The 14,851-nt window shown below is 38.8% G+C and overlaps 1 protein-coding gene across 1 annotated transcript in view; it reads right to left on the bottom strand.

Annotated features, from left to right (window-relative positions):
- Positions 1-7,216: 7,216 nt before the first annotated feature.
- The window catches only part of CHMP4C (charged multivesicular body protein 4C), a 34,442-nt gene continuing 26,807 nt past the window's right edge, over positions 7,217-14,851 (bottom strand). The window contains exons 2-5 of the mRNA XM_007944666.2: positions 14,194-14,371; positions 10,923-11,037; positions 7,464-7,617; positions 7,217-7,278 (exon numbers count right to left, since the gene is read on the bottom strand). Coding sequence (XP_007942857.1) covers positions 7,217-7,278; positions 7,464-7,617; positions 10,923-11,037; positions 14,194-14,371 — 509 coding nt within the window. The remainder of the gene's footprint in view (positions 7,279-7,463; positions 7,618-10,922; positions 11,038-14,193; positions 14,372-14,851) is intronic.

The following is a 14,851-nucleotide window of genomic DNA, read 5'->3' as shown; positions in this document are numbered from 1 at the left end:
TCAGTCTGGCCAGATTCCCTGATGTTCTTTATACTGTTTTATGCTGATGTAAATATGAATTTTCCAAATGAAAATAACCTTCCAGGAGAAATGCTGGTAAAGAGAGTATGGTATAAATCACTGTAAGACGCGCTCTTCTCACTGTCCGTCTCTGCTGTGGCTGTCCTCCTGGCCCTCTGCTGCCCCCTTAAGGCGAGGAAAGGGCGGGAGAGGTTCTTCTTTGGCTTCTACTGGTCTGGAACTATTTCCTTAAGGATTTTATGTCTGTGTCTTTTTATGAGGGAACCATTGGTATCAGCAGAGATGCAGGGAAGTCCTCATCCCTATTTAGGATAATTTCTCAAGCTTGGAAAGTTTCAGAGTTTTGTCTTGTCTAGTACAGAAAGTCAATTCTGACTCACTGGTACCCTATTGAACAGAATAGAACTGTCTCATAGGGTTTCCAAGGTTGTAATTTTTTTTTTTAATGTTACGTTATAAATTCCGGAAGTTGCCTCTGACAGATTACCTAAAGCGAGTTAGACTTTCAAGAATCAAAGATTCATGCACAGGTAACTTCAAAATGTGTACTATCCTGGTGGGAGGACTAGCTGACACCAAGAATCAAAGTCACTAGTGGCTTCTATTTGCCAAGGCTGTAATCTTTACGGAAGCAGAGAGCCACATCTTTCTCCCGCAGAGCAGCTGTGGGTTTGAACCACTGACTGTTCCATTAGCATCTGAGCACTTAACCACTGCACCACCAGCATTCCTAAGGAGAGTAGATGGAGTATGTAGATTCTTTATCTAAGTATGTATAGATTATACACCTACACACACTCATACATATAATTGAAATATTCAACCAAATACATGTCACACTGTGGTGGTTAAGGTTGTCAACGTGGCTGGACCTGGCTGAGTGGCTGGGCAGCTGAATGTAGTATTCCCCATGATGAGACTGGTGATCAACTCCATGGTGCAATCTGCTGTGAGAAGCTGGGCAGCTGCCTTAGGGATGTGGTCTCCTTCCTGTGTATAGGGAGAAGCCTTAGGAATGGTCTCTAGTTTATGGCACGCTTGAACCCTGCATGTAGCTAAGTCATTGTTCAGCAGCCTGCCATGCTCTGCCAATCTTGGGACTTTCAATGGAGTTGAATTAATGGCCTGGCATGTGGTTTGATAATATCGGGACTGTGCCTTGTTACTTGTCAATCTTGGGCTTGTCAGTCTCAGCAGCCAGCAGCTGAGTGAAGAAAAGACTCCAGCTCCAGTGGGCCAGGAGCAGGAGACAGAGCTGAAGGTTGAGGAGATTTCACCCAGCCCCAAGAGCGTGGCACTTTGAACTTGGACTTCTAGGCTCCAAAACTAAGAGAATAAACTCCTATTTGTGCAAGCCATCCCATCTGTGATATATTCTTGTCAGAGCAGCACTAGGTAACCAGAACACACACTTTCAGTGTTCCAGAGTAGCCTAAACTGGAGTTTCTTCCTGGATGTGGAAAGATAACACTTAATCCTCCTAATGTCATAAATAATAGTGTATGTATTACCTTCAGTAGCCTATGGAATACTAGAAATGTTGAGTAAAATCAGTCGTAATCAGAGTCTTTGCCTACTTGCTCAGTGTCTATACATTTCTAAATAACAACTCTATTGCCTCACCCTGTTTCTAATTCTATAATGTATACTAAGCCTTTTTCTTCTTGAAAATAACTTGTCTTGTAAATAGTGCCAAAAAACTCTGCTGAGGTAATAAATAAATGATGACAATGTGAACTTGGAGGAGGATGTTAAGTTATTTTAAGAAAGATTTTCTCCAACAGAAAAGTTAGCATCTGCCTTAAAGAGATGGAGAGAAAGGAAGTGGACAGATGAAATAGAAATTGAGTGACATTTCATCAGTTTCATCCATAGGACTGCAATGTAATGGTACTAGGGTATCCTCATTGGTCTTGGTTTCTCTAGGCTTCTCCTTTTTCCTTTCCTCTTGCTAGGATTGCAAACTTAATACTAACACATTCTCAGATTTGTTTTAGTCAAACACATACCATTGGCGTATATAAACCATTAGCTACTCCAATTTCTACTAAATAATCAGTTCTCAAACTCGGTGTTTGACAGAAATGAGAAAATGCTTTAGTTCAAATTTTATTATTTTCAGTTGTTGAGTGGACACCTTTTGTGTTTAAATGACCAACATCCATTCCACCATCTTTATTATACTTCAGAAAACTCCCTTTCTGGCCTCTCAATCCATGTGGGTTCAATTGGCTGATGCCACAGGTAGTCACTTGACCCAAGCTGGACCAATCAAATAGTATGGCTCCAAATAAATGCTGTTACATTGTGGGAACTGCAATTAATGACATGAAACAAAATGTGTATGAACCGTTGAATGGAAAACTAATTTGTTCTTATAAACCTTCACCCAGATCACAATAAAAAGTTTTTTAATAAATGCATACTAAAATGTTTTCATTTAAAAAACGCTAAGGCTCAGGCTTTTGACTCAAGCAGAAAGACAGCTTACTCAAAATGATGGTTTTCTGCTTTTCTGTACAACTGGCCACTCAGAAGGAATCCCTCAGACCTGGTTGCCCTGAGCTTCCCTGGTTTCTGTCTTCCCTCAGATTTGCATTTTTAGCATTTCCTTTGATTATAAGAGCGATCTAAATCACTTCCTATAAATCAAAGTTTGTCTTTTAAGTTAAATATGTTCTTACAACCAAAAAAGGAAAACAGGGCGGGGGAAAACCCTAATATGTAGGAGAACATTTTATTTAAAAATACAAAACTCAAACCGAGGTCCACCAGTGAGGTGCCACTGGAAAGCAGTGAGACCAATTTTCAGCAAACTTTTCAGAATTTTTAACTCTCAAATAAAGTCTCTGCATTCTATGGATGACTTGCTAGCAATGCCTTTAGATGACTTATTAATAGCTTTATTCTTTTTAATACCTCTTCAATTTAAGGATGACTTACATTTACAAATTTTATTTGTTGTACTCTTTCCTTACTGTCAACAAAGGGATAGCATTGTGATTTTATTTCAAAGTATTTTAAAGGTAATTTCAGATTAAAATACCACTTTTTGCACAATTTTGTTGTATTTTCAAAACATCAAACGTTTAGTACTTCAAATCATGCTTTATCTATACATGCATTGACAGCAATTTAAAAATCTACATTTTTTAAAACAAAGTAAAAAAGGAACAGATGAAATAAATTTTAACACATTTTATTTACCCCAAATATATCCAAACTAAGATCATATTAACATGTAATCAATATAAAAAATTATTGAGATTATTTTACATTCTGTTTTTCATGCAAAGTATAGAAATCCAATGTGTATTTTATACTTAGAAAATATCTTGGTTCAGTTGCAAATTTACACCAGAAACATTTGGTCTACATATAGAGCTCATAAATTTTACAGTTGAAATAGTAGATTCAGAATTCAAATAGTTGTTTCAAATATACTTAAAATTTTTCAATAAATGAAGCAAGCATCAGTTTTTAAATATAACTAAAGTTAAATAAGGGAGTCCTGGTAGCATAGTGCCTAAGGCACTTGACTGCTAACCAGAAGGCTGGCGGTTCAAACCCACCAGCCACTCCTCGAAAGGAAGGTTGGGCAATCTACTTCCGTAGTGATACCACCTCAGCAACCCAAGGAGGGGTCGCTATGAGTCGAGTCCGACTCGATGGCACATAACAACAACAACAACAAAGTTAAATGAAATTAAAAATTCAGTTCATTCATTGTACTAGCCACATTTCAAGTGCTCATTTCATGTGACTAATGGATATTGTTTTAGCTGGGCAGGTCTAGCTGAACTAGCTATGTGTGTGTGTTTAACAAGGGAAGGGGAGACAGTCAAATGTCTCTCAGAACTCACAGGTTTTGGCATTTTAACATTCTACAATAACTTTTGTTACTGAAAAATATAAAAGTTTCTGCTTGAGGACTGTTGAGCTTCCATAAATTATAGTTTTCACCAACCTTGGACATTTGGGACCATTATTTCTTCAAAATTTTTTTCTGTCTTGTTTCATCTCCCAAGTCTCCCAATCCACCTACCTACTTTGGGTACTACAATTCTAGGACTATACCTATTTCTACCTCAGGCTGCTTACTATGATCCCACAGCTCACTCTTGCTCTGTTCAGGTGGTTTTTTTGTTTTTGTTTTATTTTTTCAGTCTTTTTTCTTTCTGTGTTTTATTTAGGATCGTTTCCATTGCTTTGTCTTTCAAATTCACTAATCTTTTCTTCTGTGGTGTCTAGTTTGCTGTTAATCCCATACTCACTGCCATTGAGTTGATTCCAACTCCAACCCTATAGGACAGAGCAGAACAGACTCATACATAGGCTTTCCAAGGCTTTAATTTTTATGGGAGCATATTGCCACATTTTTCCCCATAGAGTGGCTGGTGGGTTTGAACTGCTTATGGTTCAGTTAGCAGCCAACTGCTTAACTACTGCACCACCAGGGCTTCTGTTAATCGCTTACGGTGTACTAATTTTTTATTTCTGATAGTATATTTTTCATCTCTAGTGTTTCCATTTGGGTCTTTTAAAGTATCTTCCATTTCTTTCTGCATCATTATCATGTTTTCCTCTATTTTTTGTGCACACATGCAGTTTATTTATCATAGCTGTTTTAACAGACTTATGTTCTAATTCTATCACCCATCATTTCTGAGTCCATTTCTATTGTTTGATTTTTCTTCTTGTCGTAGGTTGTATTTTCCTGTTTCTTTGAATATAAAACAAAAATGTTTAATGGATGTCAGACTTTGAATTTTATGCTATTAGGTAGTGGGATTTTATTGTTTCGCTTTTTGAATGTTTTATATTCTATTATTAAATAGTTTTGGGCTTTGTTCTGGAATGCAGTTAAGTCACTTCGAATCATTTGATCCTTGTTTTTAACCTTTTCACAGTAGGCGCAGAATAGTCTTCAGTGTATGCATAATTTACCCCAGAACTGAGGTAATACACTCCTAAGGATGCAATTCAACATCCTGTGTAGTAGGTCTTTCCACTCTGGCTGGTAAGAACACGAACTATTCCTGCCCTGTCTAAAGCAATCTGGGGACTGTTCTGCCTTCTTCTTTCTGGTAGTTCTTCCCAGTCTCAGCAGTTCCCTCATATATCGAGGCTGACTGTACTCAGCCAAAGACTTGAGGGGCTCCCCGTGCAAATCTCCAATGCTCTCTCTTTGCAGCTCCATCCATTCCAGGACTCTTCCCCACACATTTTCTTTAACTCAGCAAGACTTCCAGGCTCTAAGTGGGCTTCCCTTTCCTGTGCAGACCGTAAACTGAGACACTGGAAGAACTCACTTTGTTTGTTCCCCTTCTATCGAACCACAGACCAGCACCGCCTGTCGTCCGATATCTGGAAAGTGGTGCTGCATATTATTTGGTCCAGTTTTAAGCAGGAAGGTCTAGTTTGAAGTTAAGAAGATAAATGTGATTCCTGTTATTCCGTCAGGTCCCTAAATATATAAAAATAGCCATTCATTTAATAAATATTTACTAAAGGTTTACTGTATAGGATGAACTGTGCTGCATAGGGAGATACAGAGCTAAAAGAAATAACCTCATAGTTACTACATGACGTGCCCTAGTGGTTTTTACAGCCTAACAGAAAAAAGTCAGTAATAATTAAACTAGATATGTAAATATGCAACCCTGATAAATGTACAAAGGAAAGCAAAGTACTATGATACCATATAATGGTGAGACCTAAGTGTGAGCAATCAATTCCCAGAAGACATTTGAACTGAGATTTAAAGAATACATAAAAATTGGTATATGTGTTCTAGAGGGTGGGGAGACAGCCAATGAGAACAGCATACGCAAAAGGCCTGTGGCAGGATAGAGCCCTTAGAAATCAAGTCTAATCCTTTGACTCCCGCTGAGAAAGCAAAGGCTCAGAGAGTCTGTGGCATGCCTAAAGTCATACTGTGTTAGTAGTGGCAAAGCAGGGACTGGAATCCAGGACTAGTAGTATAGTGCCTAAGTCACTTGACTGCTAACCAGAAGGCTGGCGGTTCAAACCCACCAGCCACTCCTCGAAAGGAAGGTTGGGCAATCTACTTCCATAGGGATACCACCTCAGAAAGCCTAGGAGGGGTTGCTATGAGTCAGGTCTGACTTGAAGGCACAGAACAACAATAACACCTCCAGGTGTAGTGCTCTTTCCATTCCACTGTGTTGCTACACAAATGTAGAACATACTAGAATATTTTTTATAATGATACTTGTCATTAAATGGTGCATGATCTTATGGGAAATACATAAATACTTCTGTAATTTACATTTTCATTTAAAAATAATTGTCAAAATTTTATTCAAGATACACTTTTAATTCCTTCTATTTTTATGTACTTACAAGGAATATTCTGTAAAGTGTAAATAAATGTACAAGAGAACACAAAGTAGAAAAGAATGAGCACTCACACACACATTTAGTGCTCTGAAGCCATACCAGCACCATAATGGCCTGGGAGCGTTAACGCTGCTCCCTAAGTGGCTAAATTACACCCAGGGGATTCTAGCTCAGCAGCTAAGCTGTTAGTGCTTTCAGACATTTTTGGGAAATGCATCCACTGCCCCATTTCAAGCTTAATTGGCATGATAAATGTCAATTACAGCTCCTTTAAGATTTTAAACTTCAAAACTCAAGCAAAACTACATATGTACAGACTATTCTGTAAGAAATCTCTCCTAAGATAGATACTATGTATTTACATTTATCATGGCTACATCTCTCCTAAAATGGATAAACACCATAAACTTGCATTCACTTCAAAAAGGAAGTTATTTTGCTCCACAGTCCTAAAGGTATCACTCTTAAATGCCTCACAAACTGTTGTGTGCCTTGTATGTTAGTAGAATTCATTTTTCTTTCAACAAATATATATATATATTGAACACCAATAAATATATTTGTATACACAGCACATGTAAGTATTCCCAAGACTGGAAATCTAGTAGTGAACAAGATAGACATAGCTCATGCCATAAAAGTGGATGGATCCTTCTATATGCTGTTACCTCTGATCCTATGTCTACACATCTCTCCTTTTTCAAGCTTTAAATTACAATTAGTGATCCAGTGTGAATGTAAAACAGTAACTTTAACTTCTGACCTTGGCAATTTGTTTATATGTCTTATGTATATCTCATTAACTCAGGTATTTAAAAAATTCCATTTTAGTTTAAGAAGCCCAAGCTGCCAGGTGTTTGATATCCTCATCTTCTTCTGTCCTCCTGGAAGATGCTGTAACATAAAATGGACACAAATTAGTAATTGATGACATTCATACCTGCAACATAGAAAACGAGAATTAATTATGGATAAAAATGTGTATATTTATGGAATCAAAAATAAGTGCTAAAAGGCAAAAGCCTGGCTATTATATTAGGCAACTATCTGACCTCAGGTAGTTGAGCTGGGCAACCGACCTGCTCGTGAGCGATGTGCACTGGAGGGCATTGCTGACAGTCTCTCTGGCTGTGCTGGGCGGGAAGAAGAGGGCACGTTTGGAAGTCGGATGTTTGTCATCTTCTTATTTAACTCCTCCTGCTCCAGTTCTTCAAGTTCTGCCATCAACTCATCCTGAACTCAGGAAAAAAGAAGAATTATGGAGTTAACATCTCAAGACGGGGGTTTCCTCAAACACAATAACAAGAACATCTGCTACTCAATTGATATGTGAAAGCCCAGCGAAACGGAATAGTTATTTTGAAACTAAGTCTTTTTGCAACATTGAGCAATGATTAAAAAATGACTATTTTGGGTTGTGCAAATTTGTTGTAGTTAATCATACAATACTTCAGTAAACAGTCATGCAAGTAATTTTGGTTAGCTAAATTTACAACTTCCACAGTTTCTAGGAAATATACACCTTACTTGTTTTTTTCAATGTATCTTTTCTATGGCTGAAAATTAAGAATTTGTGAAATAGTCTCAATGTCTTTGAGGGAAATAAATATTTTTATTTGGGCTAATGCTATTAAAAATGAAACAGATACAGATATACAAACAGCGTAGTGTACAGAGAATAAAGATACTATATCACCAAAACCCACTGCCATCAAATCAATTCTGACTCAGACCAACCCCCTGTAAATAGATGTAGATTGCCTCATCTGCCTCCCATGGAGCAGCTGGTGGGACTGAACCATCTGCCTTCTGATTAGCCAAATGTCTTTCCCAATTGTGTTGGGTAATTTAAGTTGAGAAAACTTCAACTCAAGGAAGGTGTACTGCATGTCCTTCTTTAGCTATAATCCCAGAAAGTATGGATTATCCTGAACTATCTTCTGTCCTACCTTAAGGAAGCAAGATGAGTTTGAGACCATAAGGGTATAAGTCACCTTATGACATATCTGACACAAACTGAGATAGTTCAGATCTTACTGGCTCCATGAATCCTTGTCCTCCTCCAGAGAGAGGCTGGGAGTTGAAATTAAATTTGTCATCTTTGAAATTCTGAAGTTGTCAGTATTACAAATGACCTGGTCACTATGATATTCAACCATTTAGATTCTTCCTTTATTCACTCATTCATCACTCAACAAATAATTATTGAGAGCTGACTCCTTACCCCATTTTGCACACAGGCACACAGTGCAGGGAATACAAAGTTGAATACACAGTCCCTGTATTCAACGAAGTTATGCTTGAAATGGGAAACAAATCATTATCCCATATTAAAGTGAGGAGTTCTGGTGGTGTAGTGCCTAAGGCATTTGACTGCTAACCCAGAGGCTGACAGTTCAAACCCACCGGCCACTCCTCAGAAGGAAGACTGGGCAATCTATTTCCGTAGAGATACCACCTCGGAAACCCAAGGAGGGGTTGCTATGAGTCAGATTTGACTCAACAGCAGTGAGTTTGGTCTTTTCTTTTTTTTTTTTTTTTTGGTTTTATATTAAAGTGAGGGTAGTGATACTATAGGGCAAAAGAATGGAAATTTACACCAACCACAATATTTTATTAAGTCAACTGATCTCAGACATGCATCAAGCTAAAAAATTGTCTGGCTTCTGTTAAATTTACTTTGTGAAAAGGAAATAACATATGATGGTATGTGGGTGTGAGTCCATGTGAAATATTATGGTCAGTTTAGATGTGTGCTTCTTGCTTCTCCACAGCCTATAAGAATAAAGTGGCATCAGAATCATACTCTGATCACCTATTTGCTCTCACAAAACAATTAAGTATAAATATAGTAATGGGAGAACAGGAGGTTTTCTGCTCGGAATGTATACCCAGAATTGCCAATAGTGCCTGACAGTTATTAATAACATTGGGAAGATATTTATATTTTATTCAGAAAATATATTAAGGAGCTCTGGTGGCACAGTGGTTAAGGCATTTGGCTGCTAACCAAATGGTCAGCGGTTCAAATTCACCAGCCACCCTGAGGGAGAAAGATGAAGCAGTCTGCATCTGTAAAGATTTACAGCCTTGGACCTCTATGGGGCAGTTCTACCCTGTTCAATAGGATCACTATGAGTTGGAATTGACTCGATGCAGTGGGTGATGGGTTAGAAATATGAGGAAAATGGAATAATCATCTCTGCCATCATTTTCAGCCTTTAGGTACCAAATACTTATTCAATTGTAGAGAAGAGAATTAATGCACTTTAGAGAGAATCCGGTGATCCAGTAATTTTGACTTACTAGATGACAAAACTAAGAGTCTGAAAAGTAAAGAGACTTACAAAAAGCTTAATAAAAAGTGGTAGAACCCATATGTCCTTGTGCTCAGCCCAAAGCCCTTTCTACTGTGTCACAACACACTCACTAGATGCTTCTTAGTCTATTCAAGGAGTTGTGAAGTATTTCTGTGCAGAGCCAGAAAGTAGTATTTCAGGCATTTTAGGCCACATACAGTCTCTGTTGTATAACCTTCTTTGTTGCTGTTGCTGTCATTTTCAGCAACCATTTAACAATGTAAAAATCATCCTTAGCTCACAGGCTATACAAAAACAAGTTGTGGGAAAGAGGTGGCCCACCAGCCATATTTTCCAACCTCTGATAAACACTATGTAAGTAAATTGTTGACACCTAATTCTTATTTTCTAAGACTCCATGGAACCATATCATACTTGTTAGATGTGTCATTCTTAATACTATATGGATACAGGAAGTCAGATTCTTTACCATGCTAATCTGATCATTGGAAATGTTTCAGAACATGAACCTATCCTACCTGTGTGTGCTCTGAGCAGAGCAACTGAAAGTCACAGTACAGGCATCACCATTATAATCTTAGCCTGGATTATTGGATTGATTAATGGAATGTGTGTGTTAATAGTGCACTCCATATTTACTTTGTTTCATAGCCCGAGTAATAGACAGAGAGGCCAAAACTCTAATTCAATAGCTATAGAGCGTGATCTCTCTCTTCGTTGCAGAGTGACACAATCTGCTTTTTTTGCCCAAATGTACAAGCACTTTATTCCTCATAATGGGGCTATTGGGAGCTCTGGTAGCGTAGTGCCTAAGGCACTTGACTGCTAATCAGAAGGCTGGTGGTTCAAACCCACCAGCCACTCCTTGGAAGGAAGGTTGGGCAATCTACTTCTGTAGAGATACCTCCTTGGAAACCCAAGAAGGGGTCTCTAGAAGTCGGATCCAACTCGACGGCAGTGTTTTGTTGTTTTTTTTAACCTTACATAATCACAGGCTGCATTTTCCTTAATAGTTGAAAATGCTAATTAGAAGACTATAAAACTGTATTAATCTTTCCTTTAAATCAGTCTACCACCACTTCATTTACCTCTTAAGTACATTTTTAATAAATGTCTTTTATTAATCAATTCTGTGAGTAAGAAGGGAAACCTGCCTGCTATCTATGGTGGGAAACCACCCTTTGCAGTAGCCACAGACACTAAATTCGTGTTACCCACCTCATCAAAGTCATCACCAAATCCAACCCGTTGAGAAAACGCTTCTGAGATTTCCTGGGCAATATCCTGTTGCTCTGTAATCTCTTGCATCAAATTATCTATTTTGTTCAGATCCCTAGGAAATAATATTTTGTTAAAACATTTTATAATTTTAACTTAAAATGATGAATTTAGATATAATCCTGTATGAGAAAGACTCAATTTAATAATACATCCTTAGTTACTTAAGCAGGATAACAAAAATTCCTAGTGCTCATTTGCAATTAAAAAACATAAGAATCCAAATGTGTACACATATTTTAAATATGACATAGATAGTCACTAGATTTGGAAGTCAATAGCAATCTTGTTATAATTACAATATTTGTGGGCCCATTTTGAAACTTTATTCCATAGGGCATATGCAAAATTTAAATATATGCTGCTATATATCAACTTTCCAGGAAATTATGCCATGGACCACCAAGGACCACAATGACTAAGGTAAGCTATGGCAGCTCTCAGTAACCACGATCTGACAGCAGCCTTTAGCAGAGCTAAACTCTGAAACTGGAGATCTACTTCATAGAATGCCTAGTAGCTCTGGGATTCTGTTTCCTGATGCTCTTGGAGATTACTAATAAGAGCAAAATTAGCCCTATGAAGCTCTCAAAAGAATCAGCAGCCCAGCAAAGGAATCCAGGTAGCCACAGGCCCAGAATGGATAGCTGCATCAAAGACAGTTTCTAGCAACTGCACCAACACTGGCCCTTAACCACCCAGGCTGAGTGTCTCAATGCCAGTATCTGAACTGCGTCTGTAGTAACCTGTCTCTGAATCATTCCTACAACTCTGAAATTAGGTCATACTATTGACTGGATACAAGAGTATGGGCAATTTTCCTCATTATTAAGTAACCTAATAATTGAACTTTTAATTCCCAGCAGAATTTATCTTTTGTGAGTTTCCCAGAATCTATACAAGGTAAAAGCTGAATCTTTTGACATATATTCACATAGCAATAAAAAATAGAACTTTTACCACCCTCCTAGCACCTCTCAGGGTGCCCTGGTAGAGCTGTGGATAAGTGCTTGGCTTCTAATAGGAAGGTTGGCAGTTCAAACCCACCAGCTGCTCCATGGTGAAAGATGTGGCAGTCTGTTTCCATAAAGATTACAGCCTTGGAAACCCTATGGGACTGTTCTACTCTGTCCTATAGAGTCACTAGGAGTTGGAATTGACTGGATGGCAGTGGGTTTGATTTTTTTGACCACTTCTCATTTCCAACCCTTACTGCTGTTTATAATGAAAATGTTTCCAAAAAGAGGTATGGGAAGGGTGTGACTAAACTTTGGGCCTGGAGGTAAATTTTCCCAAAAAGAACAAAATGAGATAATGCTGTTAAGGTTATTGTTGTTGTTGTTATGTGCCGTGGAGTCAGACCTGACTCATAGGGACCCATCCTTGGGTTTGCCAGGCAGTATCACTACAGCAGTAGATTGCCCAACCTTCCTTCCAAGGAGTGGCTGGTGGGTTTGAACTGCCAGCCTTTTGGTTAGCAGTCAAGTGCCTTAGGCACTATGCCACCAGAGCTCCTGTTAAGGTTATAGGCTTTGTAATACATTTTAGTATCCAGCTTACAGCAACTTTAGAGAATCCTGACTCAGATAACAAATTTAATGATCTTGCTGAAGATGTCTAAAAGGCTACTGATTGTTAATGAATTGTTAAAGTTGTCTTCACTGATTCCAGGCTCCTCTTTGTACATCTCTCCCATCCTATGGAATCTTCTCTACATCTCTCAGACACTCTGGCCCAGACCACACTATCGTGTTGTTGTTAGGTGTCATTAAGTTGACTCTGATGCCTAGCAGCCGTGTACAACAGAACGACATCCTGCCCTGTCCTGGGGCATCCTCACAATCCTTGCTATGCGTGAGCCCACTGTCGCAGCCATTATGTCAATCCAACTTGTTGAGGGTCTTCCCCTTTTTCTCTGACCCTCCACTTTACCAAGCATGACATCCTTCTCCAGGGACTGGTGCCTTCTGACCACATGACCAAAGTAGGTGAGACAAAGTCTGGCCATTCTCACTTCTATGCAGCATTCCGGCTACACTTCTTCCAGGACATCAAATCACTATCATAGCCAAGTCCAATCTCCAGACAGGATCAGGTCCCAGGTATTTTTTTTCCCAATGTGGATGTAAAGCACCAGCCCCACTACATGATGAATATTGATTATTGAGTGCTTATTTCTGCCAGGTACTATATGCTAAGTGCATTAAATCTCACAATAACCATATAAGATAAGTACTATTATTAACACCAATATACAGATAAGGAGATTGAATCCCAGAGAGGCAAAGTAACTTGTCCAAGGAATAGTCACTACTGGCCTGAGATTATACCTCAGAAAGTCTGACTTCCAAACACATGACAATAACTATTATTGTATATTAGTGGTTATCAAACATTGGTTAGTATCAGAAATACCCGGGAAACTGGGTCAAAAACCAAAAGCCCCAGATTCTATCCTACTTTAAGGAGTCTGGGCCTCTGTGCTCTTTATTGGCTCTCTAGGTGATTCTGATAACCATGAAATTTTGACCACCACAATTCTATAGCTGGGGAGCTCTGGTGGCATAGTGCCTAAGGCACTTGAGTGCTAACCAGAAGGCTGGTGGTTCAAACCCACCAGCCACTCCTTGGAAGGAAGATTGGGCAATCTACTTCCGTAGTGATACTGCCTCGGAAACCCAAGGAGGAGTCACTGTGAGTCAGATTCGACTCGACAGCACTGAATTTGTTTTGTTGCTTATTCCATAGTTGCAGGCAAAGACTCAGCAGTCTGCTTCTGTAAAGATTTACAGCACTGGAAACCCCATGGGGCAGTTCTACTCTATCCTATAGAGTCACCATTAGTCTGAATTTGACTCCACAGCCATGGGTGGGGTATTCTATAGTTCTAAAATCATCACAGATGTCTACATTTAAGCCTTTTTAAAAATTATGAAATAAAGTATTTACAAGTGGAATTTTAGGCAATAGTGAGGAGCTGGGAACCATTAAGGACAAAATGTCTTTCGTGGCCTCTCTGAAACTATTCTAGTATTGGTTTCCTTTTTTGGTTCCTTGGTTTGTTTGTTGCCACTATACTACTCTAATTTTTCTCTGAGACAGCATTCCATTCCACCATGTCACAGAGCCTGCAAAAATTATCACATAGCTTCAGAAGCTCTTCTCAACATCAAGGGAATTTATGACTCAGAGGCAGACAAAAATCACTCACATGTTTTCATGAACTGCTTTCATTGCTTTTGCTGCAAAGCCCATGTTCCTTAATACCTCGGTGTTGGTGTGTGAGTTTTCCAGGGCTTCTCTCTGGAACTCAATGGTGGACAGTGTGCCATCAATCTGAGTTAGCTGCTTCTCAAACCTCTTCTTTCTCTTTAGTGCCTGTAATGCAGCTAAATAAGGAAGAAGCCACATTTATAAGAAAAGGGCCAAATCACTTACTCAAGAAAGATTTGCTCAGTACCATCTATGAACTCAGCATTGTTGATACTTAAACACAAAATGTGTATCAAATAAACCTGAGACACTTGAGGATAACATCAGTTTTCTCAATGACCTACACCAGTTACCATTCCCTCAAATACTTTGTTACTCGTTTCTTCTAAAGATCTGACAAGTAAGTGTAAGAGGCCAGAAAGTCAATTTTCATATCTATATAATATACCACAAGGAGCTCTGGTGGTAGAGTGCCTAAGGTATTTGCTTGCTAACCAGAAGGTTGACGGTTCAAACACACCAGCCACTCCATGGAAGGAAGATGAGGCAATCTACTTTAGTAAAGGTTTACCGCCTTGGAAACCCAATGGGGGTCTCTTTGAGTCTGAATTGACTCAATGGCAGTGACTTTGGTTTTTCTTTTTTTTTTTTTTTTT

The sequence above is a fragment of the Orycteropus afer genome, unplaced genomic scaffold (assembly GCF_000298275.1).
Source record: "Orycteropus afer afer isolate SDZICR_OR568_19922 unplaced genomic scaffold, OryAfe1.0 scaffold00129, whole genome shotgun sequence".
Taxonomy (NCBI): Eukaryota; Metazoa; Chordata; class Mammalia; order Tubulidentata; family Orycteropodidae; genus Orycteropus; species Orycteropus afer.
This window is presented reverse-complemented; position numbering and strand designations above follow the sequence as displayed.